The 16169-nt window shown below is 51.0% G+C and overlaps 1 protein-coding gene across 2 annotated transcripts in view; it reads right to left on the minus strand.

Moving 5' to 3' along the window:
* VWC2 (von Willebrand factor C domain containing 2) overlaps positions 1-15939 on the minus strand; it is a 101423-nt gene extending 85484 nt beyond the window's left edge. For both annotated transcript variants that reach the window (XR_009352754.1, XM_059170640.1), the window contains exon 1: positions 15067-15939. Coding sequence is in view for 1 of the 2 variants with exons in the window: in XM_059170640.1 (XP_059026623.1) it covers positions 15067-15762 (696 nt within the window). In the remaining variant the exon portion in view is untranslated. The remainder of the gene's footprint in view (positions 1-15066) is intronic.
* Positions 15940-16169: the final 230 nt, after the last annotated feature.

Consider the following 16169-nt stretch of genomic DNA (forward strand, 5'->3'; position numbering starts at 1 on the left):
ACCGATGGTAGGAAACGCTGCCTTGTATGATTTCACAACTGTGATTATAATCATTATCACCACGAGAAGTACCAGGCTCTGAAATATTGCAGAAAGCGTGTTGAATAGGGAATCCTGGTCTTGTCCGTGGCCCAAATCTCTTTCCACTCTGGAAGGCACAAGCTCGCTCCATCCTTCCTACAGATCAGGTTCACATCACGCACCAGAAGACGCATCTGCTCTCCTCAAATCCACTTAAACTCGCCCTCCTGTTCTATGCTGCCACAAAGGGCCCCTGGCAGGGGGAGGGGGCAGACAATGCCGTGCATCCCCTGAATCCCACGTTGCCTGCATGGCAACCTCTGCTATACTGGGATCTGGAACTTTCTGCTGGGATTGCTGGAGGAAATGCCATGAAAGCCCTGTGCCACGAAATGCATGTGCTCCTCGTGGCCAGGAGACAATTCCAGGCTGGGTGCAGATGCTTCTGTAGGGACAGACAAGTGGAAGGCAGAACATTCCCGAACAATTGTAGGGTTTTCATAGATGGGTTTAATTTCCACACAGAGAAGAAAGAGAAGAGGAGCTAGTAGTGTAGAACCTTCACAGTGAAAACCCTCACCGTTGGATAAAATCTTCTCCCTATTTCTGTTTCACCCATCAGCAGAGGTGTCCCACTAGTAATCCCCAAACTGTTGGGACACTGCAATGACACGAAGTAAGATTCACATGAAAACAAAGGACGCTGAATTCTGGGCTTCCTTCTCCCTTCCTCTTTCCCCGTGCTTCCCTTCCTTCCAAATCTCTTGAATTTTCCCGGGTGCACTGGGCTTAGAGCATCAAGTCCTCGGCACCGAGAGCCCGGATCCCAGGCTGCAAGTGGGCCAGCAGCTCCTTTCAGGACCCCTCAATACTAGGGCCATGTGTCCGTCACGTATGGGATTGTTACAGTGACTGTCCCCGTGCAAATATCCAGGCTCATTAGATATTGACGGAGTCAAGAAAGAGACAACTGGGAAGAGCTGAAATGAACTTGCATGGCACATGATGAAAAAAATAAAAAATAAAAAATAAAATTTACAGCTTTGCTGCAGTAGGAATTGGCTCAGCACCCCACAAGCTGCGCCAGGATCAGACACCCACATCTGGGGACGAGGGAAGGAGGACAAATCTTTCCACTAAGAGGGATGGGGATTTGGAGGACACATGGAAGAGAAGGTTCAGTCGCCAGCGCAATGTGAACACTGAGGCAGCAACTTCGCAGAAGGGACCTGAGAATGTCAAAAGCATGTATGGGATCTGAGGACCTTGCTGCATGCCTGTGATCACACAGCAGAGCCTCCAGATTCTGCAGGAGTCGAGTCCCGAGCCCAGTGGACAGATGTCACATGTGCTTCCTGCTACAGATTTTCTAACTGTCCTCTTTGCCAGGTTTGCCTTTAAAGAGCTCAAATTTGTACTGAGCAGCTGGGGGTTCAGATTCTGTTACTCAGGCGATGCACAAACTTCTTTTCAAATCTGAATATGGAAGATACAAGGTCTGGACTCGTGCATCCTGCAGACTGGATGATGGACACACAGGTCCTGGGACAGCGACACCAGGACTGGCCTCCCTGGGTCCCATCGCCCGCTCCAACCTCTGTGCAACCCCACCGGCCCCCTGCCCTGTGGAATCCTGCATGTCGAGGACAGATATGAAAAAATCTACAGCTCGCCTCAGTGCTCCATCTGGCTTGGGAGCTGAGGCATAAATAAGTAAAAAAGAAACTAACAGAAGGGAAGAAAGTCACAGACGCTGAGAATTGCAGGTGCATCGTAAGAAATTCTGAGGCGAAGCTGTGGTTTCTAGTTGGAAAAAGAGGGAAGACGGTTAAGGAAGGTGAGGAGGACGGGACAGGTAGAGAAGCGGAACGGCCATAAGGACAGGGAGGAGCTTTACAGCCAGACAACCTAGCAGGGATCCTGAGAGCTCGGGGCTGGGGCAGCGGCAGGGAGCAGAAAGGAAGCCCACAGCCACAGACCCAGGAGGCAGCACAACACCCCTTCCCCCTGTCGTGGGGCTACATGAGCTCCCAGAACCATTTAGTGGAGACGAAAAGAAGGTGAGAGACTTCTTCCAAGGGGGGAGATTTGGAAATGCTGAGTAATTACCCCCAATGATGAGATTCCTAAGACCCTCAAAGGAGCACGCTTTCCACCACCAGCAGATGTGGGGAGCCACAGCACGGAAGGACTTCTCCAAAAGCTAAACAAAACCTGCGTTTTGTTTACACATCCAGACCCTGTTATGGAATTAATCTGATGACGGTGAATTAAGCCACAAGTTGCCAGAGACACCAAGCAAAAAGGCAGGTGACTAACCGCGGTCTTTGCTGGGGATGACAAGCAGCTTCCCCAAAAGTCACTGTCACATTTTGATCACCAGATGGCGGAAGCGTCCTTTCCAGCAGCTGAGCCTGTTTCCGAAGGGCCTGGCGTCACACTTACTAGTCAGCAAGTTGCATCGGAGGTAAATCAGAGTCTGCTTCTGTGTAAACCACCAGGTCTTACCAGCTTCCGATGGCCCGGAGCTGTGTTACTTGGCAGCTGGAGAAAAACTCGGGACTGCTGCCTTTCAACTGTGGTTCCTCCCCGCTTCTCCCGTCCCCAAATGAAACACACCCACACGTCTGGTGCATTGCCAAAGACTACACCCAAGTCTCAGCAGCAGCCCGAATGCAGGGTCCAGGCGCGGACCACCAGGCCACTCGTGCGATTGTCGTGAGCTCATTGAATTCGTCCTCCTCCCTCTCCCGACTCCCTGCACAATCCTGGGACAAGGGACTGTGTGCTGTCACCTGGAACGAACTCCTCCTCTGAGGTCACCTCTGGTTCCTTACCTGAAATCTTCTTATTAAATCAGCCAAGGCACTGCAAAGCTCTGTCTCCACACAGGACAGCAGTAGGGTCCAGCAGGGACACTGAGGCACCTGCTGGCCCTTGTTCTCCAGGCTCCCTCCACCAGTCAGAGCAGCAAGGATGCCTCCGGACCCCTGCGTGCCTTTCTGCCCTCTTTTCTGCACCCCCAATTAATGGGTTTTTGTCCTCAGCCCCCTTCCAGCCCCCCAAACTAGCCACTGGCCCTGTAGCAACAGAAAGCTTCTGCTTCCTGCGCCCTGCGGGAAAGATTGTGTTTTTGTTCTCTTTGTCTTTCACTCTCTGTCAGAGAGCGGATTTGCACACAAAGGGACTTAATTAAGAACTGTCCCCAGAAGCTGTCAGGTCTCCAGTGTTGGGAAGAAAGCCGCCCCTCCTACCGCTCAACAGATCAACAGTGCAACAGTCTGACAACCCAACGCCACATCAAAGAATGACTTTTCCTTCTTTACGGCTTAGCTTGTGGCAAGACTGGCTGTCTAAGGACGCCTTTCAAATCCTCTTGTGACGAACTCCCTCAGATTAATACAGAGCATGTGGGATCTCACCTCAGAGAGCGGGGAAGGATGCCGGCAGCGTCTACACGGCGTTTTTCGCTCTGCAGCAAGCAGTTGAACAGCTGACAAAACTGAAGAAGGTTATTCCTTCTGGGCTAAAGATCCAGACCTGGGGAACATTCTGGAATGCCCTGACTACATGGTCAGATCCAAAGCAGAACAGAGAATCTGGCCTTCTGTTACAGACTGCACGTCTGTGTCCCCCCCCCCCCCCCCCCCCAGTGAGATGGTATTAGGAGGTGGGGATGTCAGGAGCTGAGTCGGAGGGGCTAGGAGCCTAAGTAGGATTAGTGCCCTTTGAAGGAAAGGAAGAGCCTGGTGATCACTCTGGGCTTTCTCTCCACTGTGGGAGAGCACAGGTGGATATGGCCATCTTTGAGCCTCAACAGAATCAGATCCCACTCCCAGCCTCCACAATGGAGAGATGTGTCTATCCATTTCTGTGGTGGAGGGAGACGCGCACTCATGGTGCCTCAGCCCCCAGCCGCTGCAAATAGAGCAGAGCAAGGAGAGACCAGGCGCCATGACCGCAGGCCTCGAGAACCACCTGGGGCCCCTATCCACTCACCCCAGCAGCAGGTGATGTTAAGGTTTTTAAAAGAAGCTCTGCTCATTCAAAGATTCCTAAACTGAGCCCTTAAGAGAAGGGACACGTTCCCTATGGGGCTCTCCCACCTGCCTGGGGGCAGACCAGGTCGATACTGACCCTGTGAAAAATGTTGTAAAAGCCAAACTTCTCTGTTTTAAAAATGGGAAGATTGAAAGCCTTCTGTTTTAGAATCAGAGTAAAGGGTGAAAAGTAATCCCTGAGCAGAAAGCTTTGTCCTCTCTTAATATAAAAAGGACTGGAATTAAATGTCTTCCAAAGAGGAGGCTTTTAAAAGGTGGGTATGAGGGCATAACATGTGATTGGTTCTCCCAAGGATCACAAATTCAACATTTTTCAGGGGCCTGTCAGGTAAGGAAATAAGGTGGTGAATGAGGTGCTAATAGGGAATGGTGGGGACTGTGACAAATTAGAAAAAAATAGAAAAAACAATGCACTGAAATCAAGAGGCATACCTCAATCTAACAGACCCTCACAAGCACACACACACTCTTACCCTGGAAGAAAACTAAACTGTGCTGCTCCTTCTGGCCTTCCTCATTTGAGATGACAGTATAACGCTCATCTTCAGTGGGGAGGAATGAAGACGACCAAAGGAGGGTGTCCATTTCCTCTGCCCAAAGCTGGCCAGGTTTCAGGAACAGGGCTCACCCTCCCCAACTATCAGGTGGCCACGCAGGCACCCGTCTGGACAGCATCTGAGGTCAGAGTCTGGTGGCCCTGAAGCTCCATTCGGCGTGTGTCAGCAGCCAGTTACCCAGGGGGTGCTGGAGCCCAAGCCCAGGTGGGGGCACTGTCAGCTCACACCAGTGGCCCTGCATTCCTCTTGAATCTGAGCCTCTTCCAGAGGATCCTAGAATCACAACAGGACACTGCCAGCTGCTTCTCCAGTGAATGAAGTTCCTTCCTGTGGGTTTTTCCCTTGGGTGGAGAAGATGCTGCAGAGCTCTCTTACAAGAAACATCCTCTTTGGGCTCAGGCATGGGCATTGTGGCACCTGAGGGCTAACCATGAAGTTGTGGCAGCTGCCCTGTGCTGTCACTAAGAGCAAGAAGTTTTCTTCGTTGGCGTCCTGGGAGCCACGGGGACAAAAGGGGATCTCTGCCATCAGTGGGAAGTGACCTAAGCCGAGAGGCTGACGTCACAGCACAGCTCATCCCTCAGGCTACCTGCCTCCCTGCTCTGCACAGGCCCAAGGAAAGGCAGTGGCCTTGTGTGGTTTCTTTCTCTTCCAACCCACGCACCCCTGATATGTCTGCGTGTGTGACACGGTGAAGCCAGCAGTGGGTTGAGGAACAGGTGCACAGGGGAGGCTTGCCCTGTGAGACAAGGGACCGCTGCATCCGGGCCACCTGAGAACTCCCTGCAGCTGTGGCTGTGGGGACAGAGATGCCACTGTGACAGCTTGTCCACTGGCCGACAGCCCTGTGTCCCCAGGACTGTCAACTATTCAAGAGTGTGACCAAGGAGCACAGTTATTGCTTCTAATTCCTAAATGGGAATTAATAAATGAGTCATGGCTTGTTTGAAACTAAGTTTGTGTCTTATCTGCTTTAAGCCTCTACGGAGATATTGAGATAACTTTTTCAAAGTCACATGATATTTGAAAGTCAAATTTAAGTCAGAAACTGTTCTTAAAGTTGAACGAGGTAAATACATTAGTGTAGCCTGTCAGCCTATGGGGATAGCAAAGGGACCATACAGAAGGTCCAGTCTATATGGACCAGCCCATGTGGTAGATTTTGGTAAAGACAATACTATTTATTTCTGAGTTACCTAGTGGACGGCCATAAGAACTTGGCAGCATCTGTGACCAACAGCCCTGGAAAGCAGGAAGGGCCCTTGGAACTGCTCATCTGTGGCATGACTTAGCCTAGACTGAGCTAGCTGGGCCACGCACAGTAACTTTTTTCTAAGAACATTTACGTCTTATCTAATGGCATTTCGTAGTTGTTCAAGGATCAAGTTCCCAACTCAAAACTCAGCCTGGAGACCACCTTCCCACCCCACCCCAGTTATGACAACCAAAAATGTCCCCATACATTGCAAACGTCCCCTCAACATGACCCCCAATGGAAAACCAGGGGTCTACACTTCAGTGAGCAAAAAGTTTTCTTCTGTTCCCTCTTAGCTCTGTGGATTAGCTTCCAGGGTCACGTTCCTCCTCCCTGGATTTCATCCTTTCGATTGCATTTTGAAGTTCTTTCAGCAATGATTTGTTTGATGGCATGCTCTATTTTAAAATATCTTTGATCGAAATGCTCAGTCAGTTAAGCATCCAAGTCCTGCTTTGGGCTCAGGGTTGTGAGATAGAGCCTGAGTCAGGCTCTGTGTTCAGTGCTGAGTCCGTTTGAGATTCTCCCTCTCCCTCTACCCCTCCCCAACTCACTCTTTAAATAAATTAGTAAATAAATACAATTTAAAAAAATAAAAATATATTCATTCAGGTGCCTTCCTAAAGGATAGTTTTGCTGGATACATAAATTGGATTAACTCTTCTTTTCTCTTTGCTCTTTAAAGATGTTCTCCTACTGTTTGGGATTTTCCACTGTTGACAAGAAGTCAGACGTCCGCTAAGTTACTGCTTTTTTGCAGGTCAAGTCTTTTCTCTCTGTTTGCTCGGAAAATATCTTGCATTGGGTGTTCTGCCATCTCACTATGATATGGCTAGGGGTGTCATTTTGTTCATCTTTCTTTAGATTCATGGGGATTCCTGAATTGGAGAACGGCAGTCTTTCCAATAGAAGGTCTGGCATGCTAACCCCTCATAACCCTTCCCATAGTCCCTACTACCCCCTTCCAGAATTCTGATCTGACCCATATTAAATCTTCTCTCCCTGTCCTCCACATATGAAAACATCTCCTTCCTATGATCCATCTGCACATCTTTGTTTCACTCTGGGAGACTTCTTCAAATCTATCTGTTGGCTTGCTGAATTGTCCCATAAACTATCTGACGAGCTATTGAACCCTCAGGAATATTGGTTCAAACTATTCTATCATTCCTTTATACAAGTTCTAACTCCTTTTCAAAACTGACTAGTACTTGGAATATGCTCATTTGGTTTACTCATACAGTTTACTTCAACATATATATATATATATATATATATATATATATATATATATATATATTTGTGTATTAAGTAGTCTCATTTATGTCCCAACATCTGAGTCTTACTGGACTACCTTGGTCTTGGTGGACCCTTGGGGATGATGCCCCTTTTTGTGTGTAATTTTCATTGTGCGGTCACATTCCTGGCAACACTATTTGTGGGGATTCTTTATAGCTTGCATGGAGTGTGCATTCCTTCTGGGAGCATTTGGTTTTGCCAGGTAATTGTGGCTCCTTTAAACAAAAATATCCCACCTGGACTTTTTATTGGACCACTCAGGGAAGCATGAATATGGGCTTCATGCTCGTAAGAGAGTGTGGGCACTAGAGACAACAAATATTCAGAGCAAACCTGTCTGTTCAACTCAGCCCTGAGGCCCATCTGGGGCAGGCAGTCTGCACTGCCCCCTTGTAGGACATGCTCTTCGGGGGAGCACACCCTTATGAGTCACATCCTGATCCGATGCTCTCCGCTTGGGGCCCTGGGCTTGCCATGTGCCCCAGCCTGGCCACGAGTATTGAAGGCCTGGGTCCCAGGTATCAGGGGTTGCTTGCTGATGGCCACCATGATAAGGCTGACTTTCCTGCCTGGATTCTACCTCTGGGGATTAATTTCTCTTACTTTTCTTTTCTTTCTTCTTTTTCTTTTTCTTTTTCTTTCTTTCTTTCTTTCTTTTTTTTATCTGTTTCAGCTGTGCTCTTAAGAAAATGGGTTGTATATGCTATCTGGGACTTCATGAGTTTGGTAAGCGGTAGGTGTTCAGGCTATCATTCTTCCATATTCCCAGGCAAGCAAGGGGTGGTCTCATCGTGTTTAAGGCAAAATCATTTCTGGAAATGCTCAGACCCACGTGACATCTTAATTTTCCATCCCTATACTTTTCTACGGGCCTAGGGCTTCCAAGAGAACTCGCGGGGCCATGGGCAGATGTCTGACATCATCCTTTTCTGCAGATTCGAAAGGCACTCCATGTCCTGGCCGCACCCCAGTGCCCGACAGAAATAGAATGAGAAGTGAAATCCAGCTGGCAGAATCTCAGGCTTGGAACAGAAACAGAAAAAAAAAAATTGGATTTCCAGCTATGTGGTCAGAAACATACCACGAAGGATGGCTTTAGGGTATGTAGGCTGGGGTAGAAAACTGTAGCCTCTACCCAAGCTCTATTTGAGACAGACTCTTAACTCTTCCCCAGAAACCTGCCCCAGGATCGCTCAGTCATTTAAAAACCACCCATCAGCCACAGAGTCTGGATGGGCCGTTTCCACCTGTGTACCCCGCAGAGCCCCATGATGCTCCTCACAGCCCATCACACGCTCTCGGGTCACTGCCTGTTTACTGGAAGCACTCCAAAGCTTGACATTATGTCTCCAGCATCTTGTCCAGTGCTTGGCAAATATTTGTCCCAAACAATGTTTTTGAATTAAAAAAAGCAAGAACAGATTTTTGTTGGGATTTATCAGGTTCTGAGACCCCACCTGCCGAGAAAATACATATGGGCAAGCCCCAGAGAGCCCCTCCCTGATGGAGAGCCTTTGCAGGAAGTCTTGCCAGGGCCCAAACACCCTGCTAGGGGGCAGTCATCTCCCCCAAGATGCAAACTCAACAGGACATACCTAGACACCACACTAACCTAGCTGCAGACTTTCTTGGTTTTTGTTTTGTTTTGTTTTTTTAATTCGTTCAGAGATTCGTAGGTTCAAACTGCTTTCACATACACTTCATTAACTTTTCATAAATGGAGAGATAATCAGGATACTCTCCATTCTGTACCATTGGGGGGAAAAAAAAAGAGGTCTGAGAATTGCTCAGGGACTCAAGATGCCACAGGAAAATGGCCCACACGGACGTCTTTAAATGGTAAGTACTTAGTCCTCAAAGTTCTAGAAGGTGCTGACTTTCTGCTCCATCTGAAGGGGTAGGATATGACAGCATGGGATCTGGGCTCCTAAGGGGACATTTCTCCCCCTGTGGCCACAGAGGCGTTCCAAAGCTATGTGGCTGTAAAGCCAAGGGTAAATCGTGCCAAGTGGAGACATGGGGAGCTGAGGAGCCAATGCCCTTCGAAAGGAGCAGCCCAGCACAGCTCTGGCAGATGGCCACCATTTAGGAATCATTCCATTTTGACAGCAAATTGGCAATCTGGGTATGTAGAAGAATGTCCCATTTGTTAAATATCTATACGGGCAAAGAAATGTCTTATGTGTGGTGGGCCCAACAGGACACCTCGTTGGGCTGGAGTTGGCTTTAGGCCACCAGTCTGCCTGCTGTCGGCCTGATAAAGTCCGGGGTTTTGCCCGCATCTGGAGATTGATGGTGCTGTCCACTGCCCCCTTGCCCTGAGGGAGCTCCTGGAACTCAGCGCTTTTGTTCTCACTGCAACTCAAGATGTCATACTTTGAAGGACAGGATCTCAGGCCTTTATTTTGTCCTAGATGGCCTGAGTTGAATGTAGCAGGAATCCACATAGATAAACACTTGGCCAAGCTGACCGAGCATTTATTGGACACAAGTGTGGGGCAGGTTCTAAACCTGTAGGAGCGGTCCCTTCCTCCCCTACCTAGAATTCACCACATCCCCATTTGGTCGCCGACATAAGACGGTATGGTTGGAAGCACACAGCCTTCACCGGGCCACAATCTAGGATTCAGAGCCTGGTTCCAGCATTGACTAGGCTCCACGACTTTGATCAGGTGACTAAACTGCCAGATCTTAAAAGGTCAACACCCGCCCCCATCTGAAAGTTCCTGAGACAGCACACAGACTTCCTCCTTTTAAAAAACTGTTACTATTTAGGGGCCCCTGGGTGGCTAAGTCAGGTAAGTGTCTGACCTGCCTCTGGCTCAGGTCAGGACTTCAGGGTTCTGGATTGAGTCCCACACTGGGCTCTGTTCTCCGCAGGGAGTCTGCTTCTCCCTCTCCCTCCACCCACTCCCCACCCCGCTCCTGTGTGCATGCACTCTCTCTCCCTCTCTCCCAAATAAATAAAAATAAATCTTTTAAAAAGAAAACAAATAAATTTAAAACAAAACAAAACAAAAAGAACCTGTGACTGGTTAAATGGCTTTGGACAGACAGGCAGAAGCTGATATGTCCATAATTTAGAAAATCTGACTCAGAACTAAGCAGGAGTCGTGGGCTGACCTCCGAACATGAGCCTTACACAGCTTGACACCATTTTCTTTGCAAACATAAGTAAAAATAGTCTTGTTTTCTGTGAAGTGACCATCCGCCAAAAGAGCATAAATACCGGGGAACTGAAAACTATGATGACCGTGTCCTTCTCTCTGCCGCCACGTTTTCCTGTGATAGATCTACTTATGAGAGCTCTGATTCCAAATTTCATGTTTTCATTACTAAATGGAATGTTTTCATGACTAAACTTGTGGAAATGAGATCCTGCCGCACGGTTGATCACGGGTCAGACACTGATGCCCAGGGAGAGCCTGGGATGGCCCAGCGGCCCCAAGTTCCTTCACCTGTGGATCTCTGCCCAGCTGCCTCCCGTTCCACAGGCCTCCACGCTTTGGAAGACGGTCGAGTGAGCAAGAGCTTTTTAATAATTCAGTTTCCCTTTTTCCTCAAAGACCAACACAATTGCCAATCAGAGCTCCTGCTAACTACGAGAGCCCTGTGGACAGACCGCACGGGTGTCCCACCAGCCAAAAGAATCGTGGAAACTGATTGAGTTCTAGAAAACACAGAAACAAGCTTGCAGACCCCACTTCTAACTTCACGGTCCCCCCAGGGGCTGGGGAAACCCTCTGTAAATTGCAAATTTGGGTTGCTGCTGGTCCGCCTGGTACCCATCGGGGCGAATCTGAAAGGCTCCACAGAGCCCCTGAGAACAACCCACAGATTATATCTGATGCACGGCTCCATGGACATGCACAGTACAGTCATTCCAATGCCAGGCTCAGAATGGAAAGCACACAGAATCAGAGGTTTGGGTGGGCTGCCTGACTCTGCTTCATGGGCACTGAGTTTATCACCAATCACTCTGTGCTTTCTTTGTAAATTCTTTCTTCCATCATAGTTGCTGATGAAGCCTCCCTCACCTCCCATTCCTTGTATTTCCTTGGGCTCATGCATATGAGGTCAACTCTGGCCTTTGATGCCCCTTAGAGCTAGCTACGTTACAGCCTGGATCAGGTCCTCCCTCTCAAATTCACAGGTTCCAGGGCTAACCCCGGCACTTCCCAACATGACTGTATTTTGAGACAGGGTCTCAACTGAGAAAATTCAGTTAAAATGAGGTCATACAATTGGGCCCCCATCTGATGTGAGGAGGACACATGTGTCCTTCTAAGGAGAGGAGATTAGACCCAGACACCCTGAGGAAGGGCCTGGTGAGGACCTGGGGAGAAGGTGGCCATCTGCACACGGAGAAGAGAGGCCTCAGAAGGAGCCAGCCCTGCCCATGCCTTGACCTCAGACTTCCAGCCTGAAGGACCGTAAATCAATAAATCTATATTGTTTAAGTCGCCTGGTCTGTGGTACTTTGTTATGGAAACCCCAGCGAATGAATAGACCCCAGGAAGCAGACAGCACATGAAAATACCATTCAGGTATAAAAAACATCAACCCACAGACAGGTTTCCTTATTCAAAGTTGGATACCTGCTGGTCTAAGGTGACAAACGCTTGGTATAATTTGAGAGGCAGTGGAGAAAATTCTATCGTAACTACAGTTTTATTTGCATATACAAATTAAGTTGCAAATATCCCCAGAAAAATGCGGATAGGGCTCTAATTATTACCAGCAGCCTCATGGGATTCCGTGGAAGCAGTGAGTGAGGTCTTCTGCTGACATCTGGCTGAGATCAACCAGGCCGTGAGGAACGGAGGCTGTCATGGGGTCGGGAGCTCGGAGAGAAAAGGAAAGGCGGAATTGGCAGTGCAAACTGGGCAGGGAGCCACGTGTCCAAGAAAGAAGAGAGGCTGAGCCCTCCCTGGGGCTGAATGCGCATGACAGGCACAGGACACAAGGGACAGCTCTGCCATGCCCACGGTGAGCAGCCAGCCTCCAGTGCCCAGAGAGAGGGCAGAGAGCGGATGGTTTAAGCGCCTGTGTGCCTCCCAGGGAAGGAGGCCCGGAGCTGGCCTCCTTGTCACCTCCCTCCTTGCTATAGTAAACAGCACCTCGAGCAGAACCTTACTGTACCCACAACCTCCCTTTCAATTACGTCCTCTTCCAAGAAGAGCAAAGCGCTTCAGACAGCAGATGCGTTCACTGTGCTGTGCAAACCACAGACCCCGGCCTCTCTCTCTCTCTCTCTCTCTCTCAGAAGCCAGAATAGCCTCAGCAGGCAGGTGAACAATGGTTGTGCCCTGGTGCTCAGCACCACAATTCCGCAGGACTGAGACCCACAGCACCTCCCTCCCCCGCCCTGGGCTCCCTGTGGACGACCCTATTCCATTCTAGGCCATTCTTCTCATGCTGCATGCTGCATCCTTCCTTGGACATGGAAGGAAACAAAAACATGGACACAAAATGACTTGCACAAAACCATGGTGACTTGGGGTCATGCCTACAATGGGAAGAGAAAGGAAGGAGCGTGATAGGTACAATGTCTGGGACTGAACTCATGATGAAACTGTGCTTATTACAGGAGCAAGCACAGAATCAAACATTCGCAGCAGCCAGGCGACATGCACTCACGCACGTGTCCCTCCCAGCAGCCGGTAATGACGGGATGAAAGTTACAAATAAAGTGTCACTTGAAGATGAAAAGATGCACTTAATACCCTAAAAATGGGTTCACTGGGATCTTGATTCTTCCCAAGATGATAATCTTCCCAACGTCCCATTGTGGCTCTAACATGTCCCGTCTCCAGAGTCTAAAACACAGTCTACTGACTGACCACTGATTTTTGCAAACAGGAATCAGATAAGAACTCCCCCCCATCCCTGAACGCGAGGGCAGCTTGTTGGCAGTGAGCACTTAGCGGTGAGTTACAAAAACAGAAGTTTGGGTTCTCCCTTCTATCTGCCATCTCAGGTAGATGAATGGGCACCTTGTGATGTGTTCTGGCTTTTTAGATCAGAAATGCAATAATTCCTCGGCCAACTTCATGAGATTCTTAAGAAAGAACTCTTAACACCACATAGAGTGCAAGCCATACATGTTATTAGTTAAAAATGAACAATTTGCATTTGTTCTTGTAACTCCTAGATTTTCCTATAAGCCCCAAACTCAAAAGCTTTAGCGGGTTGGGCCCGTTTCCTCTAGCCCTGCCCCAGGCCAGCAGGGAAGGTGCTGCCTCTGCGTTGCACAAGGACCTTTGCCTCCACATGGAAACATCTGGAGAGGCATGGGCCCTGGTTCCCACAAGTCAGAGAACATTTTGAGAACAAGATTCCTACCCCACTCAGGGCCTATGGCCAAAGCCTTATTCATAGGATTTTCTTAACAAATCTGTCTTTCTCCAAAGGCCCGGAGTGAACAACTGTGCTGACCAGGAGGGCCTGGAGACACACTCTCAGCATCAGGTCTGGAGTCTGTGGTTTGCAGATGAGGAAGAAGAACTCCAGAGGGGACCAACGCTTTGTATCTGTCATGCAGCTGGCTATTGGCAAGGCCAGGAGGGACACCCATTTCCTGACTAAATCCTAGCATGCTTGCCATACTTTGTATCTTATCTCCAGATCCATCCTTCCTGGCTGTCTAGTTCTATACCCCTGGGTATTTATTCCTGAAATTCATTCGGTGCCCTCACATCCTGGCATTTCCAAATGTGCAGATCTCAGAGGCTGGCTTCTGGGGGACTCCTGCCTTTTTGCATAGCTTTGGAGGCTGCAAGCCCCAGGGTGCCCCCTTCCACCCAGGAAACCTCCCATGTACCAAGGCAAGGCCACGTTGAGCAGGCCACAGGGTGAGCCCCCTTGGGGCCATCCAGATGGAGAGTCTCGCATCCTTGAACAGGCCACCTGTGAGAGTCAGGGCTGTTAGCGCTCCCCCAGCACACACGTGGCCAGCATATCCAACCAAACCTGCACCCACTGGGGCTGGCCTTTTGTTTCCCATAAGATGTAGGGCGAAAGGGGGGCAATATGGAGTAGAACCGCTTGGCCTAGCACAAGAGTCGGCTGAACAGCTGCCTTGTCTTCCCCACGATATTTAAAGATTCTGTGCCTCAGTTTCCTCTTCTCCATCAACTGGAGATCACAGGTAATAATCTCTCTCCCTGCGTGGTATGAGGTTGAACTAAGTTAATGCATGTGGAAGATGCAGCATCAAGCCTGCCACACAGTAGGCCCCTGGGACATGGCCAGCTGCTCTTAATCTCCTTACCAGTCCTGACCTCAAACCAAACAATTTGTAACCATAAACTGAGCTTCTGGTTCTCGCCCTCCACTATCCGTTGGCATCCAATGAGCAAGCATTTTCTTTGCCTTTTCATTCTTTAGAACATTTGCATGATACCCCAACATGTAATCTAGGGAAATGGCTTATTTATATGACTAGTCTTCCTTAATTAGCTATTAGCTGAAGGATGTATCCCAAATGGCACGGCAAATTACCCTGTGTTTGAAAACAGGTTGAGCATTTCAGCGGCAACACTTTTAAATTAGGAGCAGTGGCTGAACATTAACAGCAGAGCCAATGAGTGTTGGGGTGTCCCTGCCCTGCTGCGGGCCTCATCCTCTCTGTACCCTTCTAAGGCGAAGACCCAAAGACCAAAGGCAAGGCCGTGCATTGGCCACATTGCTTTAGAGATTACCTCCGCACTGATATGGGAGATCGCGCTGAGGGGACGCGAGCACAGCGCTGTCCGCCTCTGAGGACCAGAACGAACGCGCCTCTTCTTCAAAGTGGGGGCGCATAGTGCGCAGAGAGGTCTCACCCCGCTGTGGGAGGTGCAAAGTGGCCCGGCGGGCGCTCGCCTCTTACCACGAACTCCTCCAGAGTCTGGTAGGTCTTGCCCCGGAACTCGCAGTAGTTCCTCCTCTCCTTGCACTGCGGGCAGCACTGGCTCGTGTCGACGTGGATGCAGCGCGGGTGCAGCCGCGGGCACTCGGGCTGCGCGCACAGCGGCCCCTCCTCGGTGCACAGGCAAGGGCAGGCCGAGGGGCCCGGCGCGAACTTCTCCCCGATGGCATACACGAAGCCGCTCTCGTCCACGCAGCCCTTGCCGCGGTAGTCCGGGTACGCGTACTCCTCGGGTGGCTCCGGCGTGGGCGCGAGGTCCGGGCCGGTCGCGTCCTGGGCGGCGGCGGCCGGGGGCTCCCCCTGCGGGGTGTCCCCGCGGGGCCGGCCCTGCAGGTCCCCGGCCTTTGCGCCCCCGCCCTGGGCGGCCCAGGCCTGCTTCTGCTTGCTCCACGCCTCCCGGCCGGAGAGCCCGCGGCCGCCCTTGCTCTTCCAGTCCCGGCCGCTGCCGCCCTCGTCCCTCGCGGGGCGCCCGAGCTCGCTCACCCGCCCCGGGCCGTCCCGAGACGCGTGCTCGCGCTTCTCCTGGCCCGGCTGCTCCGGCGCCTGAGCCAGCTTCTCCAGCGGGATGCTCGGACTGCACAGAGCCACCATCAGGCAGCAGGTGACCAGGAGGGAACTGGACAGCGCGCCAACTGCCATCGCAGTGGAGCTGGGCATCCCCTACCACGTCCCGGCGGGCGGGCGGGCGGGGAGCGCGGCCGAGGGGCGAGTCGCATTCACAGCCCGGGGGCGCGCCGCCGCCAGCCGGGAGCCGCCGTCCCTGCGGAGAGAACAGCAGCACAGCTGAGCCCCGCGGCCCGCGCGCGCCCGGCCCCCACCCGGCCCCGCGCCGCCCGGCCCCGGCAGCACTCTAGATTAACGAGTCGCACGACGCGGGCGGGGGCAGCATGCCCAGCGTCGCTGCCCAGCCGGCTTCTGAGACCTCACAGATGGTGGAGACGGACGTGGAAGCGAACTCCGGGAGAAACACCGGCCCGCCGCGTTCCTCCTGTGGCCGCGGTAGGCGGTGGGGACGGCCCTGGGCGGGTGGCGGAGCCGGAGCTGCGGGAAGGCAGCGAGCCGGG

Source organism: Mustela lutreola, chromosome 4 (genome assembly GCF_030435805.1).
Source record: "Mustela lutreola isolate mMusLut2 chromosome 4, mMusLut2.pri, whole genome shotgun sequence".
In the NCBI taxonomy this organism is placed as follows: domain Eukaryota; kingdom Metazoa; phylum Chordata; class Mammalia; order Carnivora; family Mustelidae; genus Mustela; species Mustela lutreola.